The sequence below is a fragment of the Podarcis muralis genome, chromosome 6, assembly GCF_964188315.1.
Source record: "Podarcis muralis chromosome 6, rPodMur119.hap1.1, whole genome shotgun sequence".
NCBI classification, from domain to species: domain Eukaryota; kingdom Metazoa; phylum Chordata; class Lepidosauria; order Squamata; family Lacertidae; genus Podarcis; species Podarcis muralis.
The window spans coordinates 78,025,936-78,045,504 of NC_135660.1; the positions used below are offsets into that span (position 1 = coordinate 78,025,936).

The 19,569-nt window shown below is 43.0% G+C and overlaps 1 protein-coding gene and 1 long non-coding RNA gene across 4 annotated transcripts in view; one reads left to right on the forward strand and one right to left on the reverse strand.

Moving 5' to 3' along the window:
- Window positions 1–407: 407 nt before the first annotated feature.
- The window catches only part of NRG3 (neuregulin 3), a 611,592-nt gene continuing 592,430 nt past the window's right edge, over window positions 408–19,569 (reverse strand). Inside the window, exons 7-9 of one of the 3 annotated variants that reach the window (XM_077930602.1) lie at window positions 16,035–16,162; window positions 6,982–7,152; window positions 408–4,079 (exon numbers count right to left, since the gene is read on the reverse strand). In XM_077930602.1, coding sequence (XP_077786728.1) covers window positions 3,575–4,079; window positions 6,982–7,152; window positions 16,035–16,162 — 804 coding nt within the window. In that variant the 3' untranslated portion in view covers window positions 408–3,574. The remainder of the gene's footprint in view (window positions 4,080–6,981; window positions 7,153–16,034; window positions 16,163–19,569) is intronic. The other 2 variants (XM_077930601.1, XM_028729231.2) reach the window with 2 other exon arrangements.
- Window positions 1,212–7,144, forward strand: LOC114597115 (uncharacterized). Its single transcript, XR_003706714.2, has 3 exons — window positions 1,212–1,271; window positions 4,303–4,443; window positions 7,029–7,144. It is a non-coding gene; the product is annotated as an uncharacterized LOC114597115 (long non-coding RNA).

Below are 19,569 nucleotides of genomic sequence, written 5' to 3' on the forward strand. Positions count from 1 at the left end.
TCTCCAAATACTGTTGGTACACGTGATAGGCACTGAATTTCTGCCTTGATCAATGGCATACCTAGCTTGGACCAAAGCCCAGGAGTTCTGAAATATTGACTAATGAAATCACTGGCTGTCACTTTATAGATGGATGCCTTCCCGTGCCTTTGAAATGACCTGTTTCACATGATGGTTAAAGCAGAGCAGATTTTTTCCTAGTACCTCCTGAATTTGTGTATGTGTGTGTGTGTGTGTGTACATGCAGCAACTTGCTATACTATTTTTGTGCAGTCTGAGTAAGAAATTAAAATGCTAGACTGAAGTGAGTGTGGGGTGGGGGGGAAGCGTTCATAGTACAAACTGTTAATTCAGATTAAGAATTACCCGTGCCAGCATATCTTGACACACCTCCCCTGCATCGAATTTGTGAGATGAAGTTGCATTCTTAACAAATAAGTACACTAGTCTTTCAGATGGTTAATATTAATGTCTCTCTATTCAAACATGCTGAAAACTGAATAGAACAGTTAACATATAACAGTCACACATCCTTTGCTGGATACAGAGAGCATTGCTAACACAAATGGAAGATTTCCCACCATTTCAGATCTTCATCTCTCATGTCAATTAAAAAAAGAAACCAAGAAACCACATCAACTGACCATTAATACATTGCTGCTCTGCTCTTCCTCCTTTTGAGGATGGCAAAATGATAGAATGCTTTAAGAAAGGCATTGCCAAAATCAGATTTGTTTTTTTTCTCTCTCCAGCAGAAATCATGCAGTGTGTTTCCAGTAGATTTTTAAGACTGGTTAGAAGGGGAGGTTCTTTGTTTGCTCCCCACGCCAGCAAAACAGCCAACTCTGTGTTCATTGTCTTTTCCTATGATTCTGGGTAGCACCCCAACCCCAACCCCTTTTATCCAATCTTATGAGAACTTCTGACATTGGTGGAAAAGTATAATTGGTGTTACCATTCTGGATCAGATCAGTCAGAGTTTGCAGTGAAATACCGCTTTAGTGAAAACACACAGCAAAGATTAGAGCTATAGAAAGTTATGTAAACAAGACAATTCCATCAACATTGGGGGGGGGGAGGATTTGTGTGTCTACGGATTTTCAATGGTGTCGGGGATTTGTGAATGGCAAGTAAAACAAATGGCATTTTTAAAGCATCTTTATCCAGTTCATTTGACAGGGAGTAAAATATTGCTTTCTTCTCATTATCACAGGAACATATCTACTGCCCTATTTTGGAAACCTGGCTCTTGAGAAAACTTGGGAATCAAGGTAATGCAATTTTTTATAACAATATTCTGGCTGTGGATTAGAGTATTAATGTATTCCATCTATATAGTGTGCATATAGTTTAGAAAATATGATCTCTACCATTAAAGAGGGAAGGCTGTTTGGTCTATTTTTTCTCTTTTCTTTACTATAGAGAGTAATTTGTACAAACAGTTTAAGCAGATGATACTCTTGTTTCAAAAATAAAAAAGTACTAATACATAGGTTGTTACTGAACACAAGTTCTTTATTCTGATGCCATATTGTGGTTTGTGGTTAAATAAAAACAATACAAAAGAAATTTCAAGTTCTTAGGAAAACCCCAACTGGCAAGTTTATCTTATTTTTAAGGACCTGATTTTGTGCTCACCCAGACCTCCATTAATATCAATGAATATTTTTCTAAAACCACTTTGGCTCAGTGGATTGCACGATGTGTAAAAGAAGCATCTGAGGACAGATTGCTGCTAATGTGTCCATTCAAATTCAGGGGTCTCCCTAAACTTAGGATTGTGTGATCCAGGTTTTAAGGTTGAAAACCTAAGGACAGCTCTGGCCTTTACAATTTGCAGGGAGAACAAGACTTATACTTCCCATTTCCATGTAACCCCTGAAGGAAAACTGGCACACGTCCCATACAATGAGATGTGTAGCTTTTGCTAAGGATGGTACGGAAAAGCAGGAAGTGCCAGAGAGCTGAATTTTCTGTTTTTATCATCCAATGCTGCTCTACACATGGACAATGGGAAATTAACATACACAAACTGAGCATTTCCTCTCCGAGGAAAGGAACTTTGGATCATGTCCAGTGAAGATGCTTCACTTGGTTATGGATCAGGTTGAAAGTGAATGGGAATATTAGACATGGAAGTAAATTAAAGTGACAATCGCATATATATATATGCCGAATACAGAAACGCACAAGATCCTCCAGGCCCCTGGACAAGGAGTTAATAAAATTAAAACGCACACGTATGCACATACTTGAGCAGTCCCTCTGGAGTTCACAAATGACTTCCAAGAATAACATTCTGACAATACTCGAAATTCCATGGCAAACGTAATGTGGTTTAAGGTGTGGGCTTTTGTTGTGTTGTTTGAAAATAAAATGAAATAGGTAATATACACACAGGCTGCGTATCTGCCATGAGTAACCTTCCTCTCAAGTAGAATTTTTTTTCTGGTTTGAAATTAAGAGGGGGAGGAAATTGTTTCCAAATAAAAGTCGTTGATAGCGAGTGCTGAAGTGAGAAGAGAACATCCTTAGATTTACCTACTAGAGTAGTGCTCATTTGGATCAAACCTCCTGGTATTAAAATACCATAAAGCATCCACACTTGCTGAGGTGCTAGAATTTAAGTCTTGACGTAACACATTCTAGTTTTTGCAGGAGAGTTACATATTTGCATTAGGGATATGCTTAAACTCTCCTGAGAAATGTTACTAGACTTACCAAACCATTTTGGATTCCTGCAAAGCATCACTGGAGGAGGACCTAAATTTTCAAATCCCTTTCTCCCTTACAACACCCTCCTGCAGTCCTGCCAAAGCTGCTATGACTTCATTCAGAATTCCTTGTTTGTTTTGCTTGTGGAACGAATGGCCAAACTGACGTTGGATTTCATTTCCAGTGATATTTTGGTACGGCTCATTTGGATTTGTTTTACAAATCTGGATCAGTGACAAAACTCTTGTGTTAAACAGTGGTCTGAATTGTGGAGGCTGTGAGAGCCAGACTACTCAAAAGGGATTGTGGTTAGGAGGCATGGGGGAGCATTGGCACTGGGCACAATGCCAGTGTCACCCAAGCGAGCCCCATTGAAACAGCGAAATAAGAACAGTAACTGTGCTCTTGCTCCCATTCATTTCAGTGGAAGATGTGCTGGTAAAATGCCCAACAACAGTTCTCATGTAGCACTCTTCTGGAATTCATACATCTAAGGTGTTGTGCCAGACTAAACCTTCAAACAGGACATCTGTAAAATTGTGAAACTGTGTTTTGTAAGCCCGGAGGAAACAACAGAATAAGGGGTGGGAGAAAACTGGAAGAAAAGAAGAAAAAAAATAATCAAAATTTCTGATTAAGTGTTTTCCCTCCTGGTACCTCTCTTTCCCTTAAAAAAATATTTTGTTAAAAAACACTGTTATGAGGGCGATAGACTATTTGGTTTCTTCTAAGTAGATGCTCTTAAATTAATGCATATAAATAATTTGTATTTAATTTCCTCTCTTTCCTGTTTAGCAAAGCTTCAAATGCACAGATCCATACATCCCTCCCACCCCCCTACCCCCACCCCCGGTCAAAGTCACTTGACTGATGCTGAGTCTCTTTTCATTTCACTTTTTAAGACAAACTGTGCCTCTTGTTCCGATTTCACCACAGGACTCATGGGCAGAAATGCTGTGTTTTCACTTGTACTGTTCTTGGCGTCGGCATTTGACAGCGCAAAGTCCTCCGACCTCCTTGTGTCAGTCAGGATTCGGATCTGCTCCTGGACAGTTTCTAACAATATTTTGACTTCTTGTTGTTCTGCAATAAGACAACTGCTGGCTGGGGCACTCACATTAACAAGTTCAGTGGAATAGGAGTTTTTGCACCATTTGATGCCTGTTATGTCTGAAACGTTTTGTGTCTGCATGCAGGCTTCGTCTAAGCCCACCGAAGGAATGATGGGGACGGAACTGGCCCGTGGAGATGGATAGCCAACCATATCCTTTGGAGCCACGCTATTAAAATAAGAGCTTGTCTCTCTTGAAGGCAGTTGCATATTTATTGAAGTATTCTGTGGTGTTTTTAAACCAGTAGATAACCTAGAGGAGAGGAAAGGTATGAGACTTGTTAGCTTTTCCAAAAGGCACACTGATACAGCAGGATAGATAAATTCATTTCACAAAAATGTATTGGGAGATGCATGAGAAATTGCACAAGTCCCTGAGCAATTGCACTAGACTTACTGAAATTCCTTCACCTTTTCTTAGCTGCTCTGCCTCCAAATTTGCTTCAGATTTAATTCTGTGAAAAATTAATTTTCAGGGACCAGGGTGCCTGAAGGGAAACTTCCTTCCTGTTCCATATACTCAAGTCATATGAAATCTGGCAAGTGGTCAAATGTGGATCAGACATTTTCGATAAGGGCCACCTCCCCATGGAACTCTCTGCCAGGGAAGATCTTTGGTAAGTTTAGAAGCTGGTGAAAGTTGGTCATTCTGTGGGCCAATGGAATGAAACTGCTCCTATCATGACAATGTAAGTTTGCCCAACAGTCATGTTTAAATGGAGATTCCTGTATAGTCAGATTTTTTTCTACCCCAACACAGGACCATTATGTTAAATATATTGGCTTAATTCAATTTATCCTTTGCTGTTTCACTACTTTATTCCTGGCCTCTATGTACAGTCTTAAGTTTAATACAGTCCACTCATGCTTTCCCATTTCTGTTGGTGAAAAAATTAACACCCAACTATTTGAATTAGTCTGTCTGATCAACTGAGTGGCATTTAGCATCCAGTTGTAACATAGTTTATGACAAAAAATAATATCTTTGTTTGAGCATAATTAATAGCTAAATGTTTTGCCAACCATAAATCACCCTTTCCCCTCTGCAGTCTTCATAGCTCTAGTGGATTTTGTGCCAGTGGGATCATATTGTTTGGAGCTGGACTTTGGAGTGGGGGAATCTGTTGTGAACTGATGTGTATCAATCTGAACTCAGGGGATGGTTTATCCCTGTAGGACACGACATGAGCAGGGCTTTTTTCCAGCAGAAACTCACTGGGACTGCACGCAGCACCTCTAAGCTGGACCCCAGAAGTGGGAGGAGATGCCTCACCAAAGCCCCGTTGCTCCTCTGGCTCATGAGGAGTAGGGCTGGGCGATATCTGTTTTCCAACATCGTAATACACTGGTGGCGCTGTGGGTTAAACCACAGAGCCTAGGGTTTGCCAATCAGAAGGTCAGCGGTTCGAATCCCTGCGACGGGGTGAGCTCCCGTTGCTCTGTCCCTGCCAACCTAGCAGTTCGAAAGCACATTAAAGTGCAAGTAGATAAGTAGGTGCCGCTCTGGCGGGAAGGTAAACGACATTTCCGTGTGCTGCTCTGGTTCGCCAGAAGCGGCTTAGTCATGCTGGCCACATGACCCGGAAGCTGTACGCCGGCTCCCTCGGCCAATAAAGCGAAATGAGCGCCGCAACCCCAGCGTCAGTCACGACTGGACATAATTGTCAGGGTCCCTTTACAAAACACTGCAATATGGCAGTATATCACAATGTTGGAAAGGAGCTCATGTCAAAGCAGCGGCGGATGAGTCAGGCGTCCTAACACCCTGTATGCCTGCCTCATCCGCTGCCATGGCATAGGCGGGGGGGGGGGGGGGGAGGGAGCAGGCTTCCTCTCCCTCACAGGGAGGGAGAGACAATCTGTTTGCATCTCCCCCTACCCGTCCCAAGGCAGTGGGGGGAGCTGAGGCAGCATCTGCCACTGCCTTGAGATGGGAAGGCTCAGATGGGGTGGCGGCTGTGCTGCTTTCAGCCTTCTTGCCCCCTCGCTCAGCACGCCCCATGTCCCCTCCAGCATGTATGCGCCAGAGGGACATGGGGCTTGCTGAAGCAGAGGGAGGAACAAGCTGCATTGCAGCTCACCGACGCAGCTTGTTTCTCCATCTGCAACAGGAGGGCAGAGTCCAGTGGCAGTTTCACTCAACAGTATGTCGCTGGTGAAACCACCACTGCTCCTAATCTGCCTCCAGTGCCCAGTGTGCTGAGGGAGAAACAAGCTAGAGGCAGTTTTACCAGTGATATACCGCAGGGACTGAAACCAACATCACACTCCGCCTTCATACAATGCAGAGGGAGAAACAAGCTGCCTGGCTGAGGTGCCAGTATAGCTTGTTCCTCCCTCCACTTCTTTAAACTGCTTGGCTGTGGAACGTGGTACTACCCTTGCCTCAGCCAAGCAGTTTTACGGAGCCCTGAACTGCCAGCAATGGGGTGGAGTGGGGCCTCTGTTAAAGTTCTTCCCCTCCCCTGCTGTGATTGCGTTCCTGATTGCTCACAAGTAGGAGTGGGATCACAGCTGATCAGCCCTCAATAGAGAAGTTTAAAGACAGTGTGGGCACCAGGCAGATGCAGCCTTGCTAGGCTACTGCCTGGCTACCTACATCCATGAGGGGTGCTGCATCTTTCTCACAGAAAGATACAGCCTGGTCCTCCCAGTGGATGGTATCCAGGCTGCTCACTGCAGCCCCAGCCCAGTGGGCTGTGTCTTACACAGAGCCTGACAGGCTCCCTGTGCTTGGGTACTGTCACCCCATCTTCAGGGAGTTGGGGATGAGGTAGCTTGCCCCCCGCCCCAAGCAGCAGGCTGGGGCCAGCTGCATTAGCCCCAGCCCACTGGGGTGAAAGTGCCTCAGCTCCCACGGTGAGAGCGGAGGCAGTTTCACCCCGTGCCAATGCAGCATCTTTCAACATGGCGGTTGATTGCCAAACCTCAATGTTGAAAACACAGCATCGCCCAGCTCTAGTGGCTTTGTTAAACTGCTCCGCTGAGGTGTGGGCAGCCGCATGCCCCTCAGCGGAGCAGTTTAAGGAAGTCAGCTTTGGTGTTCACTGAATTTTTTTAGACACATTTTTTCATCTTTGTCTACTTTTTCATGTTTTGCTTTAGTTTGAAGCTGATGGAAACATTGGCTGGCTCCTGTTGTTTTTCTTGCCTACCTTTGACAAGGTATTGTCTCCTGATCTGTGATCCTTGACTCTTCTAGTTGTTGGTATGCTGGTCCTGTGATCCCATTGAACCTGCCCCGAGGTAAGGGAGGAGTCCTCCGAAAGGCATTCCTGTGGAGCATCCCGGTTCGTTGACCTGGGCTGCAGCATGAAGAGAGACTTCTGGGAACAAGGACACAAGAGAAACCATCAGAACTTTCACCATGTAAACCCATGGAAGATGAAATGCAATATTACTAAGTCATGGAGTGCAGCATTTTAATCCTGTTTTTTTAATAAATGCCAGTTCAAAATTCTACAGAATTAGTGAGTCACAATTCTAGCTTTACGTTCTACCCTTAGTTTTCTGCTCCTACACCTGGAGAAATAGAATAAAGAGATTGATGCTACAAATGTTGAAAGCATTTGTTCTTGTGAGAATGTATTGTATGCTTGTCTGATTCACCCACTGTGGCTAGCCCCACTTCTGGGGGCTCAAGAGTTCAAATAAATCTGTGGGTAATTCAGACATGGCAATGGATCACCACAGTAATGCCTTTGATTCAAGGAGCTACAGCAGAGAGATGTCCATAATGGTATGAGGTACTTTCTCCTGCTAATGCCTGCAGCGGGATAGCGTTCAAAAGCCACACCCCTGAATCACTGCCAAAGTGGCAAAACAGTGTAAGGAGCAGCCCCTTTCAACTGCATTTACACAATTGTTACCATCAATTAGCTCTTGTTCCAGACTCTGAGCTACGCCATCACTTTTCCATTGAACAAAGCTGGAACTTGTCGCAGGCATACTCCAAATGGTCAAATATACCCAGCTCTTCCTCGAGGTATGTGACAAAAATCACATATTCCAATTAATCAAGCAGAGGCTCTACGACCATAAAAGACAGCGCTTGTTACATCATTTATGAGATCTTGTTCTCTGGAGGGCTTAGGTATCACAACATCCTACAGAACCTGTGCCAAATATCTAAAGGATCTACTACTCCCTTCCCATCGAAGAGCCTTTATGCTTGCAAGACTAAATGCTTTCCTCTCTGCAGTGACCAAAAGCAGATTCTCACACATTCCATTTCAAGCCCGTTTGTGTGTCTGCAATCAAGAAGTACCTGATTCAATGGACCACATTCTCTTAGATTGCCCTTTACACAGCCAACCCCACCAACTGATGCTGAGCAAAATGTTGAACCTCCGGCCCACAACTCCAAGAAGAAGCCAAATAAGGTTTCTCCTGGCAGATCAGGACAAAGATATTACTGCTTTAGTAGCTTCCTTTTTAGCCACAATTTTACCCGAAAGGGTTCCCAATGAACTATCCTTTCGGAAAATAGACAGGGCATTGCAGAATATCCAAATACACATGACCATAGTGGGACCTTATAACCCTTGGTAGCTTCACCCTTGTCTTTTTAATTATTCCAGTTACTTGAAACATGCCAATAAAGGTATTTGATTGATATACCCAGCTCTAGATCCTCCAGAAGCACCTCTGAAGCAGACATGTTGACAAGCCTAAGATGAAGCCCAGATCAAAAGGACATGTCTGCCATGTGACAAGTGGGAAGAACAATTATGAATCCATGTGTTTTGGATCAGGACACCACTGATGCCCCAGAAATGGGTGAGAAAACAAGGCCAACTTCCTGACACCACATTCTGTCCACATACTAATTCTATACTAGTTAGGGCTTCAGGGTCAAGTGAGGTCCTCTTAAGGAGGAAACATATCACTGTCCTTCAAGGCAGAGGGTACCACCCCCAGTTAAACTACAAAGCATTCATCACTCCCTGGACTCGGTCAACATCTACTTTCCTCTGCCTTCTTCATTTGTGAGAACCAATCAATTTACCAAGACTGTTGACAATCTAGGTTGTCATCAGTTAGATGCTCGAAATGTTGGTTCAATGTGGACACCATGTCTAGATGAAGACACTGGTTAAAAAACAAAGCCATGCTCACATTTTCCTCCCATTGCACATGCTTGTCTCCCCGTGGAGGCAAACATGTTTATGAAGCACAAAACACACACCACTGCGTTTACAACAACTCCGAGAACAAACACTTCTTTCCCCGTATGTTACTAAACAAAGCTGATTATCCATCACATTATGGACAAGCACTTTCAGAAGCAGATTTTGTTTCCTCCAGCCTGGAGAGCTTCAACAGGAGGGAACACTATTTAGGCAATCAGAATGTGAGATAGAAATCAAAAGGTAATTTACTGCGTGCAACATCTGTCTGAAAACTTGAGGCGAGGGCTTGTGCAAGATCTGTGCACCTGCAGATGCTGCAACATACTTAACTAGGATGCTTCGCAAGAAGCAGAAGTCTTAATCTGGCTGGGAAGATCCCTAGGAAGGCATTAGAACCGTCAGCATCTAGCTTCTGTTGGCAGGTAAGCCGATTACAGCTGTGCAAAACAGAATCACAACCAATGCAATGGATCCCAGGGTGCTTTTCATGGGGAAGACAGAGACCTATGCTGAAGCGCTTTTATCTCTGGGAGAGAGGCAAGCAAATGCTTTGCCCCCTCCTCTTTGCCATAGTTTCCAAGAAGAAGAGGGATAATAAAGCACACATTATGTACTTCCTCTAGGACCAGTTCATATGCCCACATCTTATTTGCTCTGTCTTTGCACTTGCATGGGACAGTGAGCAAAAGCTCACAAGCTGTGATGCATTTAGAGTGCTGAATCTGTTACATATATATATATTCTCAACAGAAGAATATTTACTTTGTACTTTGTACTAGAGGGGAAAGGGAATAAATGTTAAGATGCATTCAAAGTTTCTGAATGTGAAGGTTTCCAATTCCTAGGTTCAATATTAGGTTTTACCACGAAATTAAAAATTAGGCTTTGGGGAATATTGATCATTTTGATAGGAAAAAAATATGAAACAACATCAACGGTCAAATACCATTACCTTTTAAATACAACAGCGTACTTTAAAAATGCAGTCAAATGCAAAATAAATATTATATTGCGTGTAAATAATGTCAAGTATAGAATATTATTGTAGGTCAGCTATCAAATATGCTAATGTGCTATAGCTCATCACATGCCAACTATTACACGGTGCAAAATACCAGCTGTCAAATATGGACATCAACTATAGGGTATCTAGGTATAAAATGCTTGGTGAATATTTAGCAAATCTTTGATTAATCAGGAGGACATGAAAATTTGCAGAGGAGAATTTTTGGAAACAAATTAATTACAGACGGAACAAGGGATCTCAAGAAGTCAAAGACCCTTCTTAGTAGAAACATAACTGTAAAGTTGAGCCCCACAGACAGCGGTAAAACTTAAGAACGCCAACCTCTGTGGTAGACTTTGGCTAGCAGACACAATCCAGAGGAAAATTATGCTGATGGTTTATATTTTTAGGGTGTCCATCAACCAATTCCTCTTGGTAGTTAACTTGCCAGATTTAACTGCTCTTTTTCCCACTGTGAAATCAATACATGAGGAGACCTCTCATATACTACTTTTAACTTCCAGATATTGTACAGATCACGACATATATAGCATAAATTGCTGCATAGCCACATCTTTCAGCTCATTCAGTTCATTTTTGCTTTTCCCAACTCCCTGTACATTATCAACAATCATATTCAGTTGCATCAAGATTCATTTTCATACAGTGTTTTGCCGCATGTACATCAATGAAACACTGCACAAGAAGAAAGCTGATCATACGTACTTCTAATACAGAAGGAAATCTGGGGGTAAATTAGAGCGCAGATTCTAGTGGATTCTTGTAAATTCTAGTACCAGAATTTACACAACATATAGGCCTAAAATATAGGCCTTCTGGGACATTTTCAACTGCACAGAGATAAAGTATCCTCAAATTGCAGCCACTTGACATCTATAGTTTTCTTTCTGTATACAAAAATTGCCTGGGGTGTTTTTTTTTTTGGGGGGGGGGGGTTTGTAGTTTTAAAAAGTTCATAAGAAAACTCCCTGAATTTTATTTCGCGTGCTTTTTGTTGTTTTTGCCAACCTTTTCCCCAAACAACAGCAGCAACAAAAATCCTGAAAAAATAATCCAGGCATACAGATTTAAGAGTTCCAGCAGTTTTATTTTTGAAAACCATGAAAAGTCTGAGACAAAAAAGAAGTCCAATAAATCTATTGATTATTGCCACTGGGGTGTTTTGCTTTTATTTTGTCCTAGCTAATGTTAATGTATTGGGGGTTTAAAAGGGGGAGGGAACCAGACACCAATTGTGTGACTTTTGGGAGGAAGCAGACTTTAGTGCCTTTCCTTCTGAGATGGCACCCATAGCTGTATGGGGGGATTTTACGATCCCAGGATACATTTAAATTTAGCCCGGAGTAGAAAATCCACACCCCCCAAAAAAATCCATTTGTGTAACATTTTTCAGGAGTCTAAGTTAGTGAATCACACTAAGATTGTGTTTTTGCAGTGTTCTGCCAATGCACATGCACATGTTGGTACTATGGGCTGGGGAAAGGTTGCAAAAGAATAGGAGGAACTGAAAACTGTGACAAGCTGCACATGCTCCAGGGGAAAAAATTGTTCCAGACATTCTTCCAGTGAAGCTAAAATCCAGGACTAGCAGAAGGCAAGGCAGAGACAAACCCACTGAACAAGAAATGAACAGAACTTGGAAATGTATTTCTCCCTGGAACATGGGCTGAGAATTCCAATGAAAGTTCGGATTCACATTTATGTCCACATCTAGGCAACTAGTCACAAGTGACTAAGCTTCAATTTTGGCTTTAAAGCAAGATTAGTAGGTATATAGGAAATGTGGATGCGAAAGAAACATCTATCTATTTATCTAATAATCTTAGCTGACATTTTGCAGGATAAATCCATGTTTAAAAGGTAAAGGTAAAGGTACCCCTGCCCGTACGGGCCAGTCTTGACAGACTCTGGGGTTGTGCGCCCATCTCACTCAAGAGGCCGGGGGCCAGCGCTGTCCGGAGACACTTCCGGGTCACGTGGCCAGCGTGACATCGCTGCTCTGGCGAGCCAGAGCCGCACACGGAACGCCGTTTACCTTCCTGCCAGTAAGCAGTCCCTATTTATCTACTTGCACCCGGGGGTGCTTTCGAACTGCTAGGTTGGCAGGCGCTGGGACCAGGCAACGGGAGCGCACCCCATTGCGGGGATTCGAACCGCCGACCTTTCGATCGGCAAGCCCTAGGCACTGAGGCTTTTACCCACAGCACCACCCGCGTCCCATAAATCCATGTTTATGGGCCTGCAAATCCAACTTACTGCACTTGTGCTTGTACTTTGAGGCAAGGTAGAAAAAGAGAAGGGAAACGGGTGTGCCCATTTCAACACTTAAGTACACTTTGTGCTATGATGCGTACCAGTTTGTGTGACATTTTGGGGTGGGGTGGGGAACCAGGTACTCGAACAATGCAGAGAATGCTCAGAAAAGCAAAGATATCTGAGATATTTGGTATTTATTCAAGCGGAAAAGGCAGTGGAAATTAAGGGACTGATTTTGCACTTCCCTAATTGAAATAAATGAGACTCAACTGTTTAACTATGTGATTAAATCCCACGGATTTTAATGGGACTTGCATGTGTCAAACATCCTCTCTATTAAGCTTCACTGGGTGCTATCCAGAGGAAGCTAAGCTTTCTTAATACTCACTGGAAAGAATAGGATTGAATGCATGTGGCGAAATGCTTAAGTTCAATTGATTTCAAGAGTTCCTCGTAGGTTCACCACAATGCTTCTTAAGAACCAGTGGAGAAAGAAGATAGTTAAAGAAAACATAGCAGAAGAAATTAAGCCACAACACTGGAATCGAGAATTTATACCTCAGTACTAACAATATTTATGTCAGAGTAAGTCCACAATTGCTTCAAGTATGTGAAAAGACTGCACCCATGCACTCTTATTTTTTTAAATTTAAGCTCCTGCTTGGATTGCTTTTCAGAATAAAGACTTTGCTGGCATGGGGTGTCCGGCATCTTTTTCAGAGAATCTGTGAACGTGGATATGAGTCAGGATACACTAGATTACTCCAGCAATTTTCAGCTAAGATGAATTTCAAAGGTGTATACAGAAGTTCTTGAATGGACAAAACATCAGTGGAATTATAAAGGAGGAGAGGGATGGATATGTCTAGTGAAACTGTGCACAGAAACTCTACAGTTATGAGACCCGAGCCTTGGTGAATGTCTCACAAATTCCAGGAATAAATATAATTGGTTGGATCCAAGCATAGTTATGCTTAGAGAAAACCATTTACATCAATGGGATGACCATGTTAATGTTCAAATGAAGCCAATGGGTCTTGTATAGATCTCACCCAATATGACTTGTGGTTAGACTCTTTTGTTTGAATAGCTCTAAATGATGTTTTAAGTGTGCACCTAATATGTGACTTGTGAATGTGGTAAATGTATGTATCTCACATGTACATTCACCTGAAAACCAAAATTAGCTGGGGCTTCCAGCAGGGCACATGCTAGACAGCAAGTCTAGATTTGCTACTCTGTAAATTGTAAAATGGCTCTACTTCTGCTGTTGTAAGTTAGCTTTAGTGATAATTGATATTCTTCATAATTTCCCAATTGACTTTTCCTGCAGGTCAATGACCTTTCACAGAAAAGAAGTTCCCTTCTCATGCCTTAAGGAATATCATGCCTTCCATGATAAACTCCGTCAAGTCTTATTGAAATTCTTTAACCTTCCCTCAAAACTCAAATTGACATTTTGCTTGAGCGGGACTTTGAATTTGCCCTGAATTTTGCTTTAGGTAGAATCAATCTGGTGGTGACTTTTACACAGGCACCTGCGTTTTCTAGACTGATCTAAAAAACAATTGCACGAGCAAGAGTTTATCATGATGTATTTACTGTTATCATGCTATATCTGTCTGCTGAGAAGAATCAAGTGAAAAACCCCAGATGACTAATCTGTCTCTTGTACAGTATTTGTAGCATAAAATAACTTATAAAGCAATTGCACAATGCATACAATCAATGCTAGGCTTATAAATCACTGACATTCAGAAGTCTATTGCCTGTTCTAAAAAACAATGGTCTGGTGTATTAAATAGTAAATTATAAAATGACAAAAGCAATCACCTATAAATCAAATCAGGCCCATGAATCTGCAAAGGCACATATTTAAAACACCAATACTTGCAAAAAGGACTTTCATTACTGCATCCTTTTTATAAATAAAATAATTATTTTTATATAAATATGATCATTATCATATTTATAGTTAAATATGATAATGGTCATATTTATATAAATAGAATTGTTTTATTTATAAAAAGGATGCAGTAAGGGAAGTCCTGTTTTAAATAGTTTAAATACATTTAATAGTATTTTAAAGAATCATCAGATCACCTTGTGCTTACCCTGAAAATGCATTGTGGATTTTGGATATTAAAATTGAATGCTGAGTTCTCCAGCAACTACAGTGACAAGTGTGGAGGTGGATCCACTCCTTGTTCCATTCTATGTGGTTTCACAAGCACTAGGGCCAGTCTCTCCTCCCCTGATGAGATACCTCTGCCTACAGACTCTGAGAGCTGATCCACAGACTGCTTGCAGGACCCAAAGGGCTCTGCAAAACTGGAAACTCCATCACATTGAAAGAGCCAAAGGCTGCGGGAGTAGGCACTGGTTCTTTAACTGGCCAAAAGGCAACACCCAGGGTGGGACTGCAGACAATGGTTACCTTACTCTGCTCTAAAATTCAGGTCATGGATCCAGGACTTTGCTGACACAGTGGGATGTTTGACCTCATGTACAGGAGCACTATGGGACGTGAGTGGCGCTGTGGTCTAAACCACTGAGCCTTGGGCTTGCCGATCAAAAGGTTGGCAGTTTGAATCCCCACGATGGGGTGAGCTCCCGTTGCTCGGTCCCATCTCCTGCTAACCTAGCAGTTTGAAAGCACCCCAAAAAGTGCAAGTAGATAAATAGGTACCGCTCTGGTGGGAAGGTAAATGGCGTTTCCGTGTGCTGCTCTGGTTTCGGTGTTCCGTTGCGCCAGAAGCGGCTTAGTCATGCTGGCCACATGACCCGGAAAAACTGTCTGAGGACAAACGCCAGCTCCCTTAACCTGTAAAGAGAGATGAACGCCGCCACCCCAGAGTCGTTCGTGACTGGACTTAACCGTCAGGGGTCCCTTTACCTTTACAGGAGCACTATCCATGGTTCTGAATTCCAACTTCGTTGACTTTTGTATTGCCCTGCCAGAGAGAATCTGGATTTTCTGACCTTCCCTTGTTTGGGCTAGCACACCTCTCCTGTGGTCAGGTGGATGAAGTGTTGTCTCTAGAATTTTAGCAGCAGTGAGGAACCTCTGATACTCAGATCTAATGAGGTGTGCCAAGTCTTTCAGTTTGGCCTGCGAAGCCACTTGGGAAACAATGCTCATCTGTCAATCACTTGACAACATATCAGATACAGTCATCTATTATCTCTGTTCTAAGGACGACAGAGAGATCCTTCTAGCCACCCCCACCCCAGAATTGGAGTGAAGAAAACTGGAATTGTCAATGGGGGGGGGGCATCTAGTTGGCCACTGTGAGAAAAGGATGCAAGACCAGGTGGGTGATGGTTCGCTCTCAGGTGAATATATAAAGCAGCCATTTTTCATATTGAGTTCTATTTGTTTGGGGGGTGGGCACCGAGAAAATCTGGTCGTTGGCATCACTGTCTGCCTACAAGATGAGTCATTAACTTCATGAACTGAAATGAGGCAGGAGAGTGGGGGAAATCTTCTATTCTGATGGTTTCTCAGAATACAATTGCCTCCTTCACTGGTCTGTGACTACAGCTTTGATGGCATCCTTAATACTTCCTCTAGGCCTTTTAGAAAAAAAGAGAGAGAGAAGAATGTGGAACACAGAGAGCAGAAGTAATGGCTGTTTTACATCTGCAGTGGAAGAAATGCTGGACATCTGCTTAATGAACAGATCAAGGCTCCTTCCATGCCATACACTCTTAAATGTCCCCCTAGTCACTGTGCACAACTGTGCTGCATATGTATCACAAAACAAATGTCAATTAAGAGTCGCTTCCTTACCTGTGTGGCTTCATAGCCTGGCTACCTCTGTCAGGAGACAAGGCTTCCGGAAAGGACTGAGTTCCTGAAAAGCTGGATTCCATCATTTTTTCCATCACTGGCTCTGGATGTCTGTTTGCCTTTGAATACTGTAGCAAAGAAAACGAGGGGCAGGAAGAGATATACGGTGCATTAATAGCCATGTATATGACTCCGTATATGTAAGTACCATGAGATAATGTCTGCTCATGGCACAAAAGCAGGAGGTGCCAGATTTTGATCTTAAAAACACCGTACGCTTCCCAGATCCAGGGAGTGGGCTTAGATTGTGCCAAGGGATAAGACCTGGTGGCTCAGGTGAGCATATTCTGCTACTAGCCACAATAGCTATCTGCTATTTGCAGGGAATTACAGGTGGGAGAGCAGTGTTGTGCTTCGGGTTCTGCTTGTGAGCTTCCTACAGACATCAGGTTGGCCACTGTGTGAACCTGAGCTTGGAAAGTTCATTTGAAAGCTAGTTCCAGTTCCAGCTCCTCCCCTCCAAAAAGGATTTAGTTCAGTTCCCATCAATTCACAGTTCATCCTCCTGGTCCTTCAGAATTTTACAAGCTGTTCTGCTAAAGTATACTTAAGAAGACTCAGAAAGTCTCAAAAGATACACCCAATATAATGAGAACAATTGTGGTATTTATTTCTCCCCGAACACTTGTGATATTTATACTTGAGCAGCAGCAGCACTTTTCAGAGAGGTACATAAATGGTAAATGCACAGAGTTAAGTACGATCAAACCCACAGAGAAAGACTATTTGCAACAGATATATTTTATTTATTCTCTAGGTTTCTTGCAAGACCATCAAATGCATACATAATATGCCTCTAGGTCATTACAGGGAGGCTTACTAATACTATGCCACAGCGCAAATGCGCCACCACTCTGGCCTTAAGGGGTTGGAGCTTGCAGTCACTTTGTCACACACACACACATACACAGCCATTTACACCACTGTCACAATCATGGTTCCCACCCCCCAATAATCTTGGGAAAGAACAATGGTAGGAATTGTACTCCATACCCTTAACAAACTACGTTTGCCAAGATGCTTCATTCTGTTAAAGAACGTATCATTATTTATTATTATGACAATCAAGAAAAAATAAAGATAAAATTAACCAAATGCAATGCTCCTAAGGGAAGTTGCACAGCAATGTAAGACTGATAAACCAAAGCAAAACATTGACATTCAGAACATCTCAAAGCTGTACAACATCTTTGAGACAATACTGGGATCCAGTTTGCCACAAAAACACTTTGCATTCTTTTGACTTTGATAAATGTGTCAACTTAGACATTAAAAATCAAATTCTCAAATTGCATCTGTCCATTCATTAATACTAGCTATTATTGGCATACTTGCTATAGCAACCATATAAGGAAATAGTTCTTGGTGTTCTTTCATCATTGACTCAGCAGTATAATTTAATAATAATAGCAGAGGATCATACGAGATTTCATAACCTATTTTTTTTATATTAAATCTGCAATCTTTTCCTAATATTCCTTTACCCCATTGCACTTCTGCCGTATGTGATATAGTCTCCTGTTTCTTTCCGACAAGTCTTTGGGCAATTCTCATTTCCTTTACTTATGATTTCAGGAGTTACCGTATTTTTTGCTCTATAAGACTCACTTTTTCCGTCCTAAAAAGTAAGAGGAAATGTGTATGCGTCTTATGGAGCGAATGCAGGCCGCGCAGCTATCCCAGAAGCCAGAACAGCAAGAGGGATTGCTGCTTTCACTGCACAGCGATCGCTCTTGCTGTTCTGGCTTCTGAGATTCAGATATTTTTTTTCTTGTTTTCCTCCTCCAAAAACTAGGTGCGTCTTGTGGTCTGGTGCGTCTTATAGAGCAAAAAATACGGTACATATCAACTTAGCATTATTTTAGAATAGTTTCCCCTCATAAGCATGTGTAGGGAGAACATGTTTTGCCTTAGTCCAAAATGTACCCCAAGTCTCCATTTCCAACATCTTGTGCCCACTTAATCATTTGCGAGGAGGTGGCAGGAAATCCGCTCCACTTCAATGTGGCGAGGAGTTGCGGTGGACCACGTGGCCACCCACTCCCCTCCGGGGGCGGGGGACGAAGTTCCATGTCACCCGGAGGTTCCTAGCCACGTCATCGTCCAGCCAGCCAATCCGCTGGCTGGGGAGGCATGGCCAGGACTCATTTAAACTGAGGCAATAGTCACAACTTTGTAATGTTTGGCGGTTAGGCATTGTTTGATCTCATGATGGGGGAAGGGAGGTGTGGCCATCACCTGCCCCTCCAAGCTAAAGAGTATTCCGTTAAAGGAATCCAGGGGTGTGGATCTTGTCCGAAGCCTGGGGCGGGGCTAGAGCCATGCCACAACCCCGTCGGGAACCCTGGGGGAGTTGGTTTGCATCAATGGGATTCCCCCTACTGGTGGTTGATCCTTTCCAGACTCCCTGCATGACGGGCAGGAATCAGATATAGTCGGGTCAGTCCAATACCTAAGCCAATACCGACACCACTCACATTCTGTAACGACTAAAGTTGTGGCCTAAATTTGCCCAACAACATTTAACCCAATATGTGTGTCCTTATGTCTTATTCACCAACGAGGGGGTGGTTTCAGGGTCTCAACACACAATCACTTTATCCCAACGTCTAGGTTTTCTGAACGATCCAATTTATGTTTTGCTGAGGCTCCTTTCCACAAGGATCATACCACAATATGTCCACAAAACATCACCATGTCAAGTCACATAATTGCACAATGGGAACTTCTCCCCAAGCCACACCCACCTGCCACACCTCTGACATCATATGTGAGGGCCAGTTAGAGATGGAAGCCTTCAAAGATGCTCCCAATTTTGTATAGGCAAGGGAGCCTTCCTTTCCCCACTGATCAGCTGACTGGCAGTGAGAGCAACTCTGCTGGGATTGGCTGCCCTGTGGTTGTGCAGCTAATCCGCAGAGGAAGCAGATTCGGAGTCATAGGCCATCAACTGAAAGTCAGTGGCTTCTAGGCATTATAGTTAGCCTTGCTTCTCGACTCCATTGCTTTGGGGCGCTTAAAGGTGTGTCCTACATCTCTCCTCCCTTGCCATCTGCCCTGAATTGCATTGCAGTGAGAACCTAATTTGGTGAAACATATATCTACACGCTTAGAGTTCAGAGTGGACCCAAAGGCAGGTGATGAGACTCCATTCCCCAGTTCCCCAGGGACAGGAGCGAGTGCAGATGACAAATTTGGCTGAATGGGAAAAAGCAGAAGATGGCACCACCTTCCATTGTCTGTTTCACACGAGACCCATTCAGCTGCCTTGAACGGGCCTATCACATCATATGCCAACCCTTAAAAGACAACAAGGTCGTCACACTACCTTCTTCAGGAGGGAGGAAGTTGTTCCTGCAATACTAAGGGAGAAATGTAGGTCCGCTTTTGCTGTCTGTGCAATATCAGCTAGGTAGGAAATTGGAATCGCAGAAACGTTTAAGGATTTAGCCTGGGACTTTATATGTATCAAAGG